The 15,459-nt window shown below is 56.2% G+C and overlaps 1 protein-coding gene across 6 annotated transcripts in view; it reads left to right on the plus strand.

The window, feature by feature from the left end:
• BCL2L1 (BCL2 like 1) overlaps positions 1-15,105 on the plus strand; it is a 57,924-nt gene extending 42,819 nt beyond the window's left edge. For 5 of the 6 annotated variants that reach the window (XM_008256139.4, XM_008256140.4, XM_008256137.4 and 2 more), the window contains exon 3: positions 13,490-15,105. In XM_008256139.4, coding sequence (XP_008254361.1) covers positions 13,490-13,627 — 138 coding nt within the window. In that variant the 3' untranslated portion in view covers positions 13,628-15,105. 6 annotated transcript variants of the gene reach the window in all.
• Positions 15,106-15,459: the final 354 nt, after the last annotated feature.

Genomic DNA, 15,459 nt, shown 5'->3' on the forward strand with positions numbered 1-15,459 from the left:
CTTTCTCACCTGTATCCTTTGTGGCAGCTGTCACCATCTGACAAGTTTGCTTCTTGCCTCTTTCCATGGGTTGTAAACTCACACAGGTAGGAATTTTCTTAGGATTAGTTATTCCTTTATCCTCAGCACCTTGCACAGTGCCTGTTGGTAAAAATGTGGTGAGTGTGCAGAGCTGAGCAGGGCAGCTTCTCTGGGCCTTTCTGCGTCTGTACAGGGCAGCTCAGCTCCCAAAGACATCCTGTTCTATCTTAGAAAACACACACATTTCCAAAACAATGGCCAGGTTCGGGCTGTGGGGCAGGGGCCAAGCGCAGAGCAGCTGAAATACTGGGTGTATGAAAGGGGAGGCAGGCAGGCCCTGGTAAAGACCTCCTCACCGTTCCCATTCGCTGGAGACTGAATGTCCCTGCTTGGTACTGGGCCTCGGGCAGAATTTCCTCACTGTTTTCTCATTGGTAAAATGTCCCTGCGGACTTTTGTGTCAGCAGTGGATGCTAGCGCTATTGAGTTCTGCTGCTGAGCCCTTCTCTTGTACAGCCAGAACGTGGGCTCGGGGGAAGGGACTTGCCCCAGCTCCAGCAGAGAGGCAGGATGCCCCAGGCCAGGTCCTGCCTCCTCACCTCCTCCGAGTGTCCCATCTCTTCAGGGAAGGATTGAACCAGACATCCCTACAACAAAGGTGACTGCTGCATCGGCTGGGACAGTGCATGGCTCCCCAGCCTCCTAGTTCTGCGGTCTACCAGTGCTGCGGGTCTTGACGGGGACCAACAGGCTTCTGGGCGGCCCCTCCCTCGGTGGCTGCACACCCAGCACTGCAGCCCTCCTGGCACCTTGGTGGTGGATGGGGCGGGTAGACTGGGTAGAGATGAAAAGGAAAGGAGCCGGAATGTAGGAAATGCAGCCCTGCAGGAGCACTCAGCTCTGAGTTTTGGGTTACATGGGGTGTGTGTGTGAGCATTCACGTGGAGGGGTGGGGAGGGAAGGGTGTTGTAGAGATTTGCTCCCATCCCCAAATCCTCTAGAGCTGGTGGCCCTCTGTGGAATTCCAAACATTTCCGATCAAATAAAGGTGGCTGAAAATACCCAGGACTTGTCTGGACTAGTTGGAGGCAGTGGAGAGAGGGGGGTGAAGAGGTTGAGGGCAGGAGTTTGCCTTGGGTCATAGGCTGTACTCATTGCCGCCATCCTCTGTAATTCCACAGGCTTCGGGGTGGAGGGGATCAGACCCTTTGTAGCAACAGGTCTTTATACTCTGGAATGTTGCCTTTTACCTTAGGTACCATTTTCTGGATCTTTTGGGTACACTGGAGAGGGAGAAGCCAGGTAGTCACCATTGGTCCATGTGTGAGTTGCTTCCATCCTCCTGATGTGGCAGCACTCGGAGGAGTTCTTTGAGAGAGTCCCTTCCGCTCATGGGTGGGGACAGTCCTAGACAGGGTAATAGACTCATCCCAAGCAACCCAGTGATGGAGCTGGGGAACAAAACCCTCATCCACTGACTGTCAGCCCAGGGCTGCTTCCTCTGCAGCATCCAGCACTGGTCAGCCTCAGCCAGAGAGTGGGCATCACCTTTGTTGGAAAGGAGGGAGGAGATGCTTTTACTTTAGAGCAAGAGTTTGGGGGCAAAGATCCTAGAAGGAAGCAGAATTTGGGGGAGAGGATGGTCCTATTTCTTGCAGGTTGCTACCCCAATCCCTTCTGCCTGTTGTCTCAGCACAGTACAGAAGATGCCTTTGCTAAATCCTTCCCGTAGCTTCCTGTCCTCCTTCCTGGGCCCAAGCAGGCTTCCTATCAGGAGAATGCCCTGTGCCCTGCCCAGCTGCCTGGTATCTCAGCCTTGGGGATGGGGATCGCGAGCAGGAAGTGGTCTTTCTTCTCTTCCCTCCTCATTGTCCACCAGTCATGCTCTTCAGCACCTCCCCTGAGCCCAGCACCAGACGAGGCCTGGGGACGGAGTCCATGGTCCAGTGAGGGAGGAAGTGAGTGGCTGGCCTCCTTTGAGGGGTTCAGACCTAATAGGTAAGCAGGAGAAGCTCAGCAGAGGGACTGCCATGGTGAAGGTCCCGAGGCTGAGGAGAGCATGGCATGTGAGAGATGGAGCAGCCTGGCCTGGAGGAAGCCAAGAAAGACCTGAAGGCCCTGAAGCCAGGGAGAAAACTCCCAGACTCAAAAGATTTTATTTGGGACTGGCGTTGTGGCATCGTAGTTTAAGCACCCACCTGTGGTGCCAGCATCCCATATGGGTACCGGTTCTTGTCTCAGCTGCTCCACTTCGATCCATCTCTCTGATATGGCCTGGGAAAGCAGTGGAAGATGGCTCTTGGCTTTGGATCAGCCCAGCTCCAGTCGTTGCGGCCATTTGGGAAGTAAACCAGTGGATGGAGGACCTTTCTCTCTGTCTCTCCCTCTGTCTGTAACTCTACCTCTCAAATTAAAAAAAAATAAAAAAAGAGATTTTATTTATTTATTTATTTGAAAGTCAGAAATACAGAGAAAGAGAGAAAGAGGGATCTTCCATCCACTGATTCAAAATGGCCGCAACAACCAGGGCTAAGCCAGGCTGAAGCCAGGACCCAGGAGCTTCTTCCAGGTCTCCCATGTAGGTGCAGGTGTCCAAGCACTCGGGCCATCTTCTGCTGCTTTCCCAGGTGCGTTAGTAGGGAGCTGGATCGGAAGTGGAGCAGCTGGTGCCCATATGGGATGCTGGCACTGCAGGCAGAGCTTCACCTTCTCTGCCACAGTGTTGACCCCAGTATTCTTTTTGAAATAAGGTAATTTTTGTCCCGTTTTACACATACAAAATTTAAAGCTAAATGTCTTTAACAAGATTAGTTGGTGGGGCTGCCGTTTGGTGCAGCGGTTAAGACGCTGCTTGGAGTACCTGGCTTGAGTCTCAGCCTCTTTGTTTCTGATCCAGCTTTCTGCTAGTGTGCAACTTGGAAGGCATCCGATGATGGCTCATGGATTTGGGTTCTTGCCATCCACATGAGAGGTGTGGATTGAGTTCTAGGCTCCTGGCTTTAGCTTCATTCAGCCCTAGCTGTTTTTAGGTATTTGGAAAGATCTCTGTCTCTACCTTTCAAATAGAATGAAAATTTTTTTACAACAGATTTCTTATTAGCTGCCTGCTCTGTGTTCTGGCTACTCAGATAAGTAGAGAAATAGGAAGTTACCTTGTGGGGCCAGCACTGTGACATAGTGGGTTAAGCTGCAGCCTGCAGTGCTGGCATACCATATGGGTGCTGGTTCGAGTCCTGGCTGCTCCATTTTCAATCTAGCTCTCTGCTATGGCCTGGGAAAGCAGCAGAAGATGGCCCAAGTACTTGGAACCCTGCCCCTGTGTGGGAGACCCAGAGGACGCTCCTGGCTCCTGGCTTCGGATAGGCCCAGCTCCAGCCATTGCAGCCATTTGGAGAGTGAACCAGCAGATGGAAGACATCTCTCTCCTCTGTCTCTCTCTGTCTCTCTTCTCTGCCTCTGCCTTTGCCTCTGCCTCTCTCTAACTCTTTCAAATAATTAAATAAATCTAAAAATTTTTTTAAATGGTTACCTGGTTAAATGGTCCAGATACTATCTCCATTTTACAAATGAGGAGAGGAGCAAGACTGGCCCAGGGCTCCAGGCAAGGCTGGCAACGCTTCTTCTGCCTGCCCTTGCTGCCTTGTGTAGTTCTTACATCAGAATTGCAGAAGAGCAGCAGCAGAGAGAGGTTGAGAACTAAGGCCAACCAGTTGTGGGGGACAGAGGGAGAAAGGCTTTGGCTCCCAGGCAAGGGTTGTGTTTTCTAGTGGGGCTGTCCCATGATGAAACACTCCACCCAGGAAGGAAGGAACCCCCATCCAAGTGCATACAGAGAGTGTCCAAATGTGCCCATGACATCCTGTGTATGTGGCCATTTGGAGGGAGACAGACCCACTGTGTGGCCTTGACACTCCACCTTTCTGAGCTGTATCTGTGAGGAGGAGTGTGGGGGGTAAGGGTATCACATGGACAGTTGGGTGGGTGTGTTGTAAGGCCTGTATTGAGTCTGACTCTTCCTGCTGTGAGCCATGGTTCTTTTCACCTGGACACTGGGAGAATGGAGGGCTGCAGCCATCTACCTGTGGAGAACAGGATCTCCAGAGAGGAGATGAGAGAGGCCCCACCGTCCAGGGAATGAATGCATCCAGGCACAGAACAGCCGCTCAGCAACTTAGAGATTAAATGCCAGGGCTCTGGAGCCAGACAGCCCCGATTCAAATTCTGAGTCTGCCACTGCGGAGTTGTGGGACCTGATGGGTGTGGGGTGGTGACTTTGTCTCTGTGCACCTGCTGGCTCGTCTGTAACATGGAGTAACAGCAGCACTCCTGCAGCAGGGTAACTGAAGATTGATGAGCTCTCACACAAGGACCACTCGGCACCAGGCCTGGTACCTGCTTTTTCATCACTTGCAGGGGAGGAGGTCGTGAGGCCCTAAATGAGCATCTCTGCGCCCCGTGAATGCCCTGAGTCCTGTGCCCACAAGTCCGCACCCTGGTACAGAGCCACGCGCACGCTGCCGATAGCTTTCTCCATTCCCCAGCGGAGGTGTTATCTCCCACCGGCACAACCACTTCCTTTTCTGAGAAATGAGCACAGCTGTCAGGCTGCCTTCTTAGAACTAATGGCCGGGGGGGTGGGGAGGCTGCCAGCTGACAGCCGGGCTGCAGGAAGATGGCCGTGAAGTTTGCTGTGAGGGTGCCTCCAAGTGTTCCCTAAGACACGGACCACTTGGGCCCCACCACCCATTGCACCTCCTTTAGGTAGTAACAGCGAGGTGACCTGGCTTCAGGTGCTTTCGCCCCATCTCACTGCCACTGCTTTGTGAGGTCAAGGCAGGGAAACTGAGGCCCAGCAGGCAGAAGGCCGCAGCAGCGCTCCCAACTGGGCTGGCTGGACTGTGGTGTTGACCCCGACACAGTCTGGCCACCCACCTCTTACCTCCTACCCCACAAGCTGCCTGGAAGTTGCCTGCATGCAGGCTGTACTCCCCCAGGGTAGAGGAGAAAGGCTGTGTTTCTTTCCTGTCTTCCATCCAAGCCCAATGGCTCCCCAGGGGAAGCCAAAGGAAGTGGAATCCGACCACAAACCTTGCTTCTTCCAGCCTCCGCCTGCAGCTCCCCGCCAAGAGAGTGATAAGACCTCCACTTTACCCCACCCCCTTCCTGCCCCCTCCCAGGGATCAGCGACAGGCCTTGTTTGTCTACTTAGCAAGCACTTTTCTGCCTCTCCCTCAGGGAAACTGAGGCCATAGCAGAAAATGACTCTGCAGTGACTCACAGCCTGCTGGTGCCAGCCGTGCCAATGCTGGGGTCAGGTCAGTCCTGGTGTCCTGGCACTGTCCCTGGCTGCTAGGAGCCCCTTGCCCTGCACCTACCTCTTCCTGAAATACCTAAGCAGGAATGAAGCCACCGTGGGCCTCGGCCTGTCAGAGTCACGTGGGAGGGAGGAAGGGCCTGTTTGGCATGGGCCCTAGTCCACACGGAAGTCAGAACAGAGGGATCACTTCCTGGTCCTCCTTGCTGCCTCTTCCTGTGACACCCAGTCCCCTCAGCTGGTTGAAGCCCGAGCTGGTGGCCTCAGGCCACTTTCCCCTCCTAAAAGGACCCAGAGCTATATCACTGGCCTGGATCTGGGCTTTCCTGTCTGCCATACTGGGCTTGAAACTGGGTTCGCTGCTTAGCACTTCAGCCAGGTCTCTGTGTCTGAGCCTCCATTCACCTGGGCTTGGGTTGAGGCCCTGCCTCAGTCTCAGAAGTGCACTTACCTGGTCCAGGGGTGGGGGGCTGGAGAAGTGCTGTCCTTCTGAAACTGAGCAGAGCACTGCATCAAGGTCAGGAGCACAGGCACTGGGGCCAGATTGTTGGTGTGGTCATCCCGGCCAGGTCACCAGCTCCCCATGTGATGCTGCGCAGGTCATATGATTAGAAGGCCTGGGGCCATCAGCTGTGTGGGTGAAGAGTTAACACCATTGACCAACAAAGCACGGAGGTAGCCAGTGAACCATCCACAGCACTGCCAAGAAGAGTGTCCTGCGGGGCAGGTGTGCAGCAAGTGTCAGACGCTCTGCCGCTGCCCTGTGTGGAGGTCAGGTTTTCTGGGGTGGAGGTGACAGAGATGGAGATGGCAGCATTGGCCATCAGAATGAGTGAGGCCAGAACTCAAGCCCAGCACTTCCTAGATAGGGATCTGGGGTAAGCTACGGAGCCTGCATTTTCACATCTGTAAAACGGGTTCAATGGAAGCATTCCTTTGTTCATCTAAAGCATTGGTTTAGATGGCACCTGCTCTATTGGGTATAGCACCAGATTCTAGAGGTACAGCTGACAAACCGCACAGGATACTGGGCAGACAGCTCAGGGAATAATCTCAAGCGAGCATGTTGGACGTGTGGTCAGGGCAGCGTGCTTGAGCTGTTTCTGGCACAGGTGATCACTCAACGCCAGTAAAGGTCAGCTGTCAGGGACAGTGTGGGCAGAGACGAGGAGGAACCTGTTCAAAGTCACGCTGCTGGCAGGACACACGGACTGCGGAGGTGAGAGAGCAGAGGGACGGAGCTGGGAGGTGGGCCAGACTCAGGCAGGGAGTTCACTTCAGCCCTTGGCCGTGTGCGTGGTCCCTGGCACCTAGGCCCTTTCTCCCGTTGTGTCAGCCTTTTTGCCTGACCTGTGCGGGGACACAGGTGGCTGCAGGGTGACCAGCGTCATTTGTTTGGCAGAGAGGCAGTCAGAGGCAGTCTGTCTGTGTGGGAGGTGCAGGCTTCATTCCGGGCACTCTATGCAGGGGACCAGTGCACTGACAGAGGGCTTTATCCAGGGAGTGCTCTTCTTCCTGCCACAGGGCCTTGGTACTTGCTGCCCTGGCTGGAACATGGTCTTTCTCACTCAGTATTTTGTTAACCCTTCCAGGGCTTTCCAGTGCCTGCTCATTCAGGTTGTAGCTCAAACCTTAACTTCCTCAGAGGAACCTCCAGGTACTTCCTTATCACTGCCCTTGACTTAATTTTCTTTAAAATTCATCATTTCTGCCATTGTCTTGCCTTTTCTTGTTGTCTTCCCTCCAGTTCCCAAGAGGACACTGTTTCTCCACCTTTAATTTGCTCATATCTTCCACCTCCCAGGAGTCTTAGACAATTTTGTCCTAATGGGTCTCCCATGAAATTTGAATACCGTGACCTACACCCTCTCTTTATGTACCATGACCTTGTGGAGAGTTTTTCACTTCACCCCTTTGGAAGTGATCCCACTGCCATTGAAAACAGACCAGAGCTGGCGCTGCGGCTCACTAGGCTAATCCTCCACCTGCGACGCCAGCACACCGGGTTCTAGTCCTGGTCAGGGCGCCAGATTCTGTCCCGGTTGCCCCTCTTCCAGGCCAGCTCTCTGCTGTGGCCCGGGAGTGCAGTGGAGGATGGCCCAAGTCCTTGGGCCCTGCACCCGCATGGGAGACCAGGAGAAGCACCTGGCTCCTGCCTTCGGATCAGCGCAGTGCACCGGCCGCAGCGGCCATTGGAGGGTGAACCAACAGCAAAAGGAAGATCTTTCTCTCTGTCTCTCTCTTTCTCACTGTCCACTCTGCCTGTCAAAAAAATTAAAAAAAAAAAAAAAAAAAACCAGACCAGAACATAAGCTCTGGGACATCCTTGTTCGCTGCTGTGTTTCTCTTGCCGGGCATGGAACATGGTAGGTGCTCAGTAAACATGACAATGCACAGCGGTCCGAGGACCCCAAAGGAGACGCTCATCCCAGAGTTGGAGAAGGGAGGGGCAGGGAAGGGGCCGTGAGGGGGAGGAGGTGTTGGCTAAGGGCAGGAGAAAGATGTGGCAAGGGTGACCAGTTAGCAGACATGGTGTTGGCAAAGGTGCAGGACACAAAACATTCTGTGAACTGTGGTGTGGGCCCTTCTGTGTGTGGCCAGGACTCATGGAGGCACTCAAGTGTTGGAGGAGGAACCTTGAAAGTGGCCCCAGTCAGGAGACCCAGGTTCCTAGTGTAGGCCCTGCCACAGGTCAGCCGTGGGGAACTGGCATGGGTGGCTGGACTGGCCTTGCTGACCCATGGGGCCGAGAGTCTGTGGAAGTCCACATGGATCCCCGTGGCAGTGGTCGGCTACAAAGAAATCTGCCCCAGCAATAGTACGCCAACTGAAGCAAAGGATACAGACAGGCCCTTGGCCTGGGTTCCCTGGAAACCTTGGTGACATCAGAGACCTCCCTGTAACCACCCTGAACACCGCCTCCCCTGCCCACCATGCTGGGCCTGACCACATCCAAGGGGAGGCCCTGAGCAGTGGGGGCTTATCTCTGCTTTCCCAGACCAGGCCTGGTCTGCGATCCTGTTTATTTACCCAGAGCAGCCGCCCGCTGAGAAAATGGCTGTGTTTGTTTCCAAGTGTGTTGTGTGAACCATGGGCTAAATATACCCACACCACCGCCTCTCCAGCACCCGCCCTGGAACAGCACGCCCCGTTTTGCTGGTGTGCTCTCTGCAAAAGCAGTCCCCAGGACCCACACCCCTTGGAAACCCTCCTCCCGCCCAGGAGAAGGAGCTCCTGGTGGAGAGGAAGACTGTGCAGGCCAGAATGCCTGCGCTGGGCTGGGGCTGCCGGGCCCTTCTCCGTGGCGCTGAGAGGAGAATGTCCCCCCACCCTGGAATGGCTGTTCCTGGACAGTGGACGCTTTGTGCTCTTGCGGGGACAGGGCCTGTTTACTCCAGCCCAGCCCCAGAGCTGAAAGTTTCCGGTGGCTGCCAGCCCGCAGCTTCAGGAAAGTTCCCATCAAGGGAGCCAGCCCCTCCCACTTTGGCTGTGACTTCCAGTGTCCCTGGTTTCTGGTGGGACATTTGGCCCCTTGGGAGAGCGGGGCCTCCCAGCGACGGCCTCCCTTCTCCCATGCTTTCCACGGCCCGGAGCACTCCCCTATCACCTGGGCCCACTTAACTTGGGGGCAAAGAAATGAAACCTCCTGTAAGAGTTTCCTTGTCTGCCAAACTGCACAGACTGGCCAGGAGGGGAGGGGGCACCGTCCATGCCCGCAGCTGTCCTCTTCTCGCAGACACAGGGCTCAGCGCCTCCCTGTGCGTGGTTCTTGTCCTGGTATCCCCCAGGCCTGTCTGGAGGGCTGTGAACCGCCATGGCCACACTCCCTGTGAAGCCAAGCAGTCCTGCCGTCTGATCCTGCCCTGCCCTCTGGTGAACTCGGTCTTCCCTGCATCTCGCCTATAAAATGGACTCGGGTCTCTGACTCTGTGAATGAGGGTGACAGAGCCTGCTTATAGTAAGCAGGCAGTGCGTTCGCTCTGCTGTGTAGTCCTGCCTCACTGGGTGCGTTCTGAGAAGTGTGTCGCTGGGCGGTTTTGTTGTTGTGCAAACAGCGGAGTACTTAGAGAAAGCTCCGTGGTGCTGGCACAGGAGAAATGCTGCAAGTGAGAGACGCGGAGAACCGGAGGTGTCCGGCTGCGGCTGCGCAACGCAGCACGCTAGTTTACAGTCAGCGCTCTTTCTTTTAATAAGCAGAAGGCGCACACCATAAAGTCATGATTAGAAAATGTAGTAAATGCGTACACCAGTGACAGTCATTTGTCCTTATCTAGTACTGAGTATTGTACATGATGCTTTTTTAAAAAAAAATTCATTTATTTGTGAGAGAGCGAATTGTCACCTGCTGATTCACTTCCCCAGATGCCCACAGTGGCTGGGGATGGGCTCCAGGCAAAGCCAGGAGCTGAGAACACCATCCTGTGTGCATGGCAGGAACCCAGTTCCTTGAACCATCATCACTCCCTCCCAGGGCCTGCATTGAAAGGAGCCAGACCTGCAGGCACTGTGCTGTGAGACACAGGCATCTTAACTGCGAGGCTGGACGCCTGCCTCTGTGCTATGCTTCTACACAGCTGGCAGTGCAGTGGGTCTGTTCACACCAGCATCCCCACCTTACAATTGCTACAGGATCACCAGGCAATGGGGATTTTTTTTTTTTTTTTTTTTTAGTTCCATCATAATCTTGTGTGGCCACTATTTTTTTGACAGGCAGAGTTAGACCATGAGAGAGACAGACAGAGAGAAAGATCTTCCTTTTCTGTTGGTTCACCCCCCAATGGCCGCTACGGCCAGTGTGCTACGGCCGGCGTGCTGTGCCGATCCAAAGCCAGGAGCCAGGTGCTTCCTCCTGGTCTCCCATGCGGGTGCAGGGCCCAAGCACCTGGGCCATCCTCCACTGCCTTCCTGGGCCACAGCAGAGAGCTGGACTGGAAGAGAAGTAACCGGGACAGAATCCGGTGCCCCAACCAGGACTAGAACCCGGGGTGCCAGCGCCACAGGCAGAGGATTAGCCTAGTGAACCGCGGCGCTAGCCGTGGAGCCACTGTTATATAAGCATCTGTCATTAACCAAAATGTGTGGCATGTGACCACTGAGCAGACACTTGTCAGCACTGGGTATGTAGGAACAAGACAGGGACTCTGCCCTCATCAAGACACACAGCAGACAAATCACAATGAAAACAAATCAGAATCTGGTTATGCAAAGTTCTGAGCAAAACACTAACGTGAGGTGAAGGAGTAGGTGGAGAGAGGCAGCGGTGGGTAGGGAAGCCTCTCTGAGGAGGGGACTTTTTTTTTTTTTTAAGATTTTTTTATTTATTTGAAATTCAGACTTTACACAGAGAGAGAAGGAGAGGCAGAAAGAGAGAGAGGGGTCTTCCATTCTTCCATTCGCTGGTTCACTGCCCAGATGGCCACAACGCAAGAGCTATGCCAGTCCGGAGCCAGGAGCTTCTTTCAGGTCTCCCATGCGACTGCAGGGGCCCAAGGACTTGGGCCATCCTCCACTGCTTTCTCAGGCCATAGCAGAGAGCTGAATCGCAAGTGGAGCAGCCAAGCCTCGAACCTGCACCCATATGGGACTCTGGCACTGCAGGCAGCGGGCCCCACCCACCACACCACAGCGCTGGCCCCAGGAGGGGACTTTGTGGCTGCAAAAACCAGGGCTGGTTAGGCCAGAGCCAGGAGCCAGGAGCTTCTTCCGGGTTTCCCTCAATGGGTAGCAGGTACCCAAGCACTTGAGCCATTTACCGCTGCTTTCCCAGGCCATCAGCAGGGAGCTGGATTGGAAGTAGAGCAGCTGGGACTTGAACTAGCACCCAGATGGGATGCCATTTTCAGGCGGCAGCTTAACCCACTATGCCACATTGGCCCCATCTGAAGAGGTAACATTTAAGCAGTGGTGAGTGAAGGGAGGAGGTAAGGTGAGTGTTGAGCTGGGACTCAAGGCAGTGAGAACAGCAAGTAGATGTGGCAGGAAGTGTCGGAGGAACAGCAGAGAGACCAGTATGACTTGAATGAAATGTGTGGGAGATGGTCAAGTCCAGCTCAGGGTTCAGCGCTGTGGTGCAGTGGGTTAAGCTGCCACCTGGGACACCAGCATCCCATATGGGGGCTATTTTGAGTCCTGGCTGCTCCACTTCCGATCCAGCTCTGTGCTATGGCCTGGGAAAACAGTAGAAGATGGGCTAAGTCCTTGGGCCCTGGCACCTGCGTGGGAGACCCAGAAGAAGCTCCTGGCTTAGGATTGGCTCAGCTCCAGCTGTTGCAGCCATAAGTCTGCAGCTTGAGGCCAGCGCCATAGCTCACTTGGTTAATCCTCCGTCTGCGGCACTGGCATCCCATATGGGCACCGGGTTCTAGTCCCGGTTGCTCCTCTTCTAGCCCAGCTCTCTGCTGTGGCCTGGGATAGCAGTGGAGGATGACCCAGGTGCTTGGGCCCCTGCACTCGCATGAGAAACCAGGAAGAAACCTGGCTCCTGGCTTCAAATCGGCGCAGCACGCCGGCCGTAGCGGCCATTTGGGGGGTGAACCAACAGAAGGAAGACCTTTCTCTCTGTCTCTCTCTCTCTCTCTGTCTAACTCTGCCTAATTAAAAAAAAAAAAAAAAAAAAGTCTGCAGCTCAGTGCATGTCGCACTGTGCTCAGCACCAGGGACACAGAAGTGAGACACTGGTTTCTCAGTGCCCAGGGAGCTGCAAAGGACTTGAATCCACATCTGACCTGTGTTCCTAGAAGTCTTCTTTGTGGAGCATGGACTGGGAGGATCGTTAAGACTGGAAGTGGGGCCAGGCAGGCATCACAAGTGAGCAGACTGGCAGGTGGGACTTGGAGCCAGGTGGAAGTGGAGGCCGGCGGAGGCAGCTCTGTGGTGGTGGTGTCTTTTAAGGTGTGTGTATTTATTTGGAAGGCAGAGGGAGAGAGGGAAGGCTGGCTTACTCCCACACAGCCAGGGCTAGACCAGGCTGAAGCTAAGAGCCGAGCATGCCATCCGGGACTCCCATGTGGGTGTAGGGGCCTAGGTACTTGGGCCATCTTCCAGTGTCTTCCCAGGCACATCAGCAGGAAACTGGATGAGAAGCAGAGCAGTTTGGACTCCAACCAGTGTTCCAGTATGGGATGCCAGGGCCACAAGTGGTGGCTTAACCTGCTGTGCCACAATGCCAGGCCCACGTAGGGGCTCTTGGTAGAGAGCGAGAGCAAGGCTGTGGAGCCAGCCGAGACTCAGCCATCCCACAGACACACTGAGCACTTGTTTCTAGGTGCCAGAGACCGCTTTGGATTCAGGTTCACCACTGCCAGAAGCTGGGTGACTTACCTGAGTGGCCCAGCTTCCTGGTCTGATGACTGGGCGATTACAGTCCACATGGCATCGTTGGGAGGATAAAAGGACAAATTGGCTGGGAAGCTCACTCATAAAACGGTGCAGTACATGCCCTGCCCGCGGCTGCACTCCAGCCCGCAGCCCCACCTTCCCCAAGTCCTGTGCTTCCCTCCTGTGCTCACCTCCTCTTGGGCCCAGAGCCATGGCCCCTGGGTGGGGGGACCCGGCCAGGGCCTCCCAGGCCTGCATCACTGTCACCCCCTCTGCCCTCTGCCCTGCTCCTCCCAGCTGCTGACACGCTGGGCCAGATGTTCCCACCACAGGTAGAGACTGAAAATCCCAAACCTCCCCCAGCCCTGAACCACTCTGGCAGTTTGCTCCCGTGGCCTCCCCTTCCCCCTGTCGCAGTCGGAGAAGGGTTGGGGCTTGGGGGTTCTGCTGTGCTCTTGGACTCAGCTCCAGGCTCTTCCGTGGCTTCCAGGTCACACTTGGCCTGGGCCTTGCTTACCCCTGGGCCCCCTCTCCCCGTCCCCTCTCCTGCACTGCATTCCAGCCACCTGTCGGTCCCTCCTCGATTCTGGAGCAAGCTCCACTCCCTGGCTGTCAGACCTTGGACTAAGCTCTGTCCACTCTGCACCTGTTTCATCAGCAGTGGTGGGGGTCGGTCATCCACAGAGGGCAGCCCTCAGCCCTTGAACTGGCCTCGGGGGCCACTGGTGGCTGCAGGCTGTGGGGTCCCCATGGCCGTCGCCTGCAGGGCCCCTTTCCTCCCATCGCCGCATTATTGTCCACGACCTCCAACGTGCCTTCCCTTCTGTCTCCTCGCAGGACACGTTTGTGGAACTCTACGGCAACAACGCAGCAGCCGAGAGCCGCAAGGGCCAGGAGCGCTTCAACCGCTGGTTCCTGACGGGCATGACCGTGGCTGGCGTGGTTCTGCTGGGCTCCCTCTTCAGCCGGAAATGACCAGACACTGACCACCCACTCACCTTCCCGCCCCTGCCCTGCTCCCGCCACATCCCTCCGTCCGGCCACCATTGCCACCCGGAGAACCACTACATGCAGCCCAGGGCTGGGCCTAGGCCTGGTCCCTGCAGTTAGCTTCCTAGACTACCACGCTTCTGAGAGAGCCACCTTCCCCCACCCCTCCGTTCTCTTGGCCTCGGAATCCACAAAATTTCCCCCAGAGCTGCCCGATGGAGGCTGGCAGGTGGTGTGTGGGGCGGGGTGGGGGAGTTCTGGCTGGACGCCCGAGGGTCCGCCCAGTGGGTAGACCCTTCCCTGCTGCCCAGCACCCCGAGTGCTCACCTGCTAGGGAGCTGGAAAGATTCCTGAACCTCTTCCCTAGAGAGACTAGATTGCCTTTGTTTTGATGTTTGTGGCCTCAGAGTTGATCATTTCCCATCTCCCCTGGGCCTGGGCCCCCCTTCCTTGCCTCCCTACCCCCTAGAGCCGTGTAGAGGCCACTTTGAACTAGTTAGGGATTCAGGCTGCTTGAGATGAGCAGGGACCAGGACCCCCTTCCCCTCTCTGGCCTGGCCAGAGCCCCCACTCCCAGTCGAATGTTCTCCAGAGGCCTCAGGCTCGACGCCAGCCCCTGGAGGGAGGGGGCTCTAGCTGCAGGAGCACCGCATGCCAAAGCTAGGGTGACCTTGCAGTCTAGCACCACCCGTCCCTTCCCCTCCCCTGGCTCCCGTGACCATAACTGAGGGACCAACTGGGCCCAGGACAGACGCCCCAGAGCTGGCCTCAGCTGCCTCACTTCCCGCAAGATCGGCCTGTGGCAACTTTGCCCTGGACTGCTGCCCGTGGGGTCCAGGGCTGCAGGGGCCTCGGCCCAGAGGTGAAGGGGAGCTGTGGGAGCAGCTGTGGGAGCCTAGGGTCTTCCCTACCTCAGGCAGGAAGGGCAGGAAGGAGAGCCTTGGGCAGGGGCTCAGGGTGGGGCCGACACGGCCCAGCCAGGCAGATGTGTGCCCACTCCCACCCAGCCTGGGCAGCTGGCTGCCAGGGTCAGAGTGGCCTGGCCAGGAACCCTTCAGGCCTCCCTGTCTGCTCTGCCCCACCTTGGCCTGTCTCGTCCCTGGGGGTCCCGGCCCAGCCCTGGCCGCCCTAGGCTCTCTGCTGTACATATTCGAGACTAGTTTTTATTCCTTGTGCAGATGATATACTATTTTTGTTAAGCGTGTCTGTATTTATGTGTGCGGAGCTGCTGGCTTGCTGTGCGCGTGCACGTGGAGAGCTGGTGCCCAGAGATTGGACGGCCTAACGCTCCCTCCCTCTCCTCCCTGCCCTGGTCTGCAGACGCTGGCCCAGGGGTCCTGGCTCCTGAGGGGCACCTGTCCCGCCCCCAGTCCCTCCCCCACACTTGTTCCAGCTCTTTGAAATAGTCTGTGTGAAGGTGAAAGTGCAGTTCAGTAATAAACCGTGTTTATTCAGTGAACAAAGGGCCTGGGCTCTTGTGTTCGTGGATGGGGCAAGGAGGAGCTGCTGGGCGGCAGAGGCTGAGGGGAGCCCGCTGCTGGCCTGGTTCCGCTGCCCTGCGTCAGGGAGGGCCTCGGACGAGGGCCTGAGATTCCTCACCTGGACGCTGCTGGTGTGTGCTGTGCACTGGGCCTGCACCGTGAACAGGACAGGCCCAGCCCTCGCCCCTAGGAGCTAACATCCTCGCAGAAGAACGAAACAGCCATGCGGCAAGTGTTCGTGGAGCCTGCTCTGCACAGACACAGGGCTCGGCCCCAGTGTTCTGCAGAGCAAAGCCCCCGACGTCCTAGCAGGGGAGGCAGGCGGGGAAAGCAGGA

Source organism: Oryctolagus cuniculus, chromosome 11 (assembly GCF_964237555.1).
Source record: "Oryctolagus cuniculus chromosome 11, mOryCun1.1, whole genome shotgun sequence".
NCBI classification, from domain to species: domain Eukaryota; kingdom Metazoa; phylum Chordata; class Mammalia; order Lagomorpha; family Leporidae; genus Oryctolagus; species Oryctolagus cuniculus.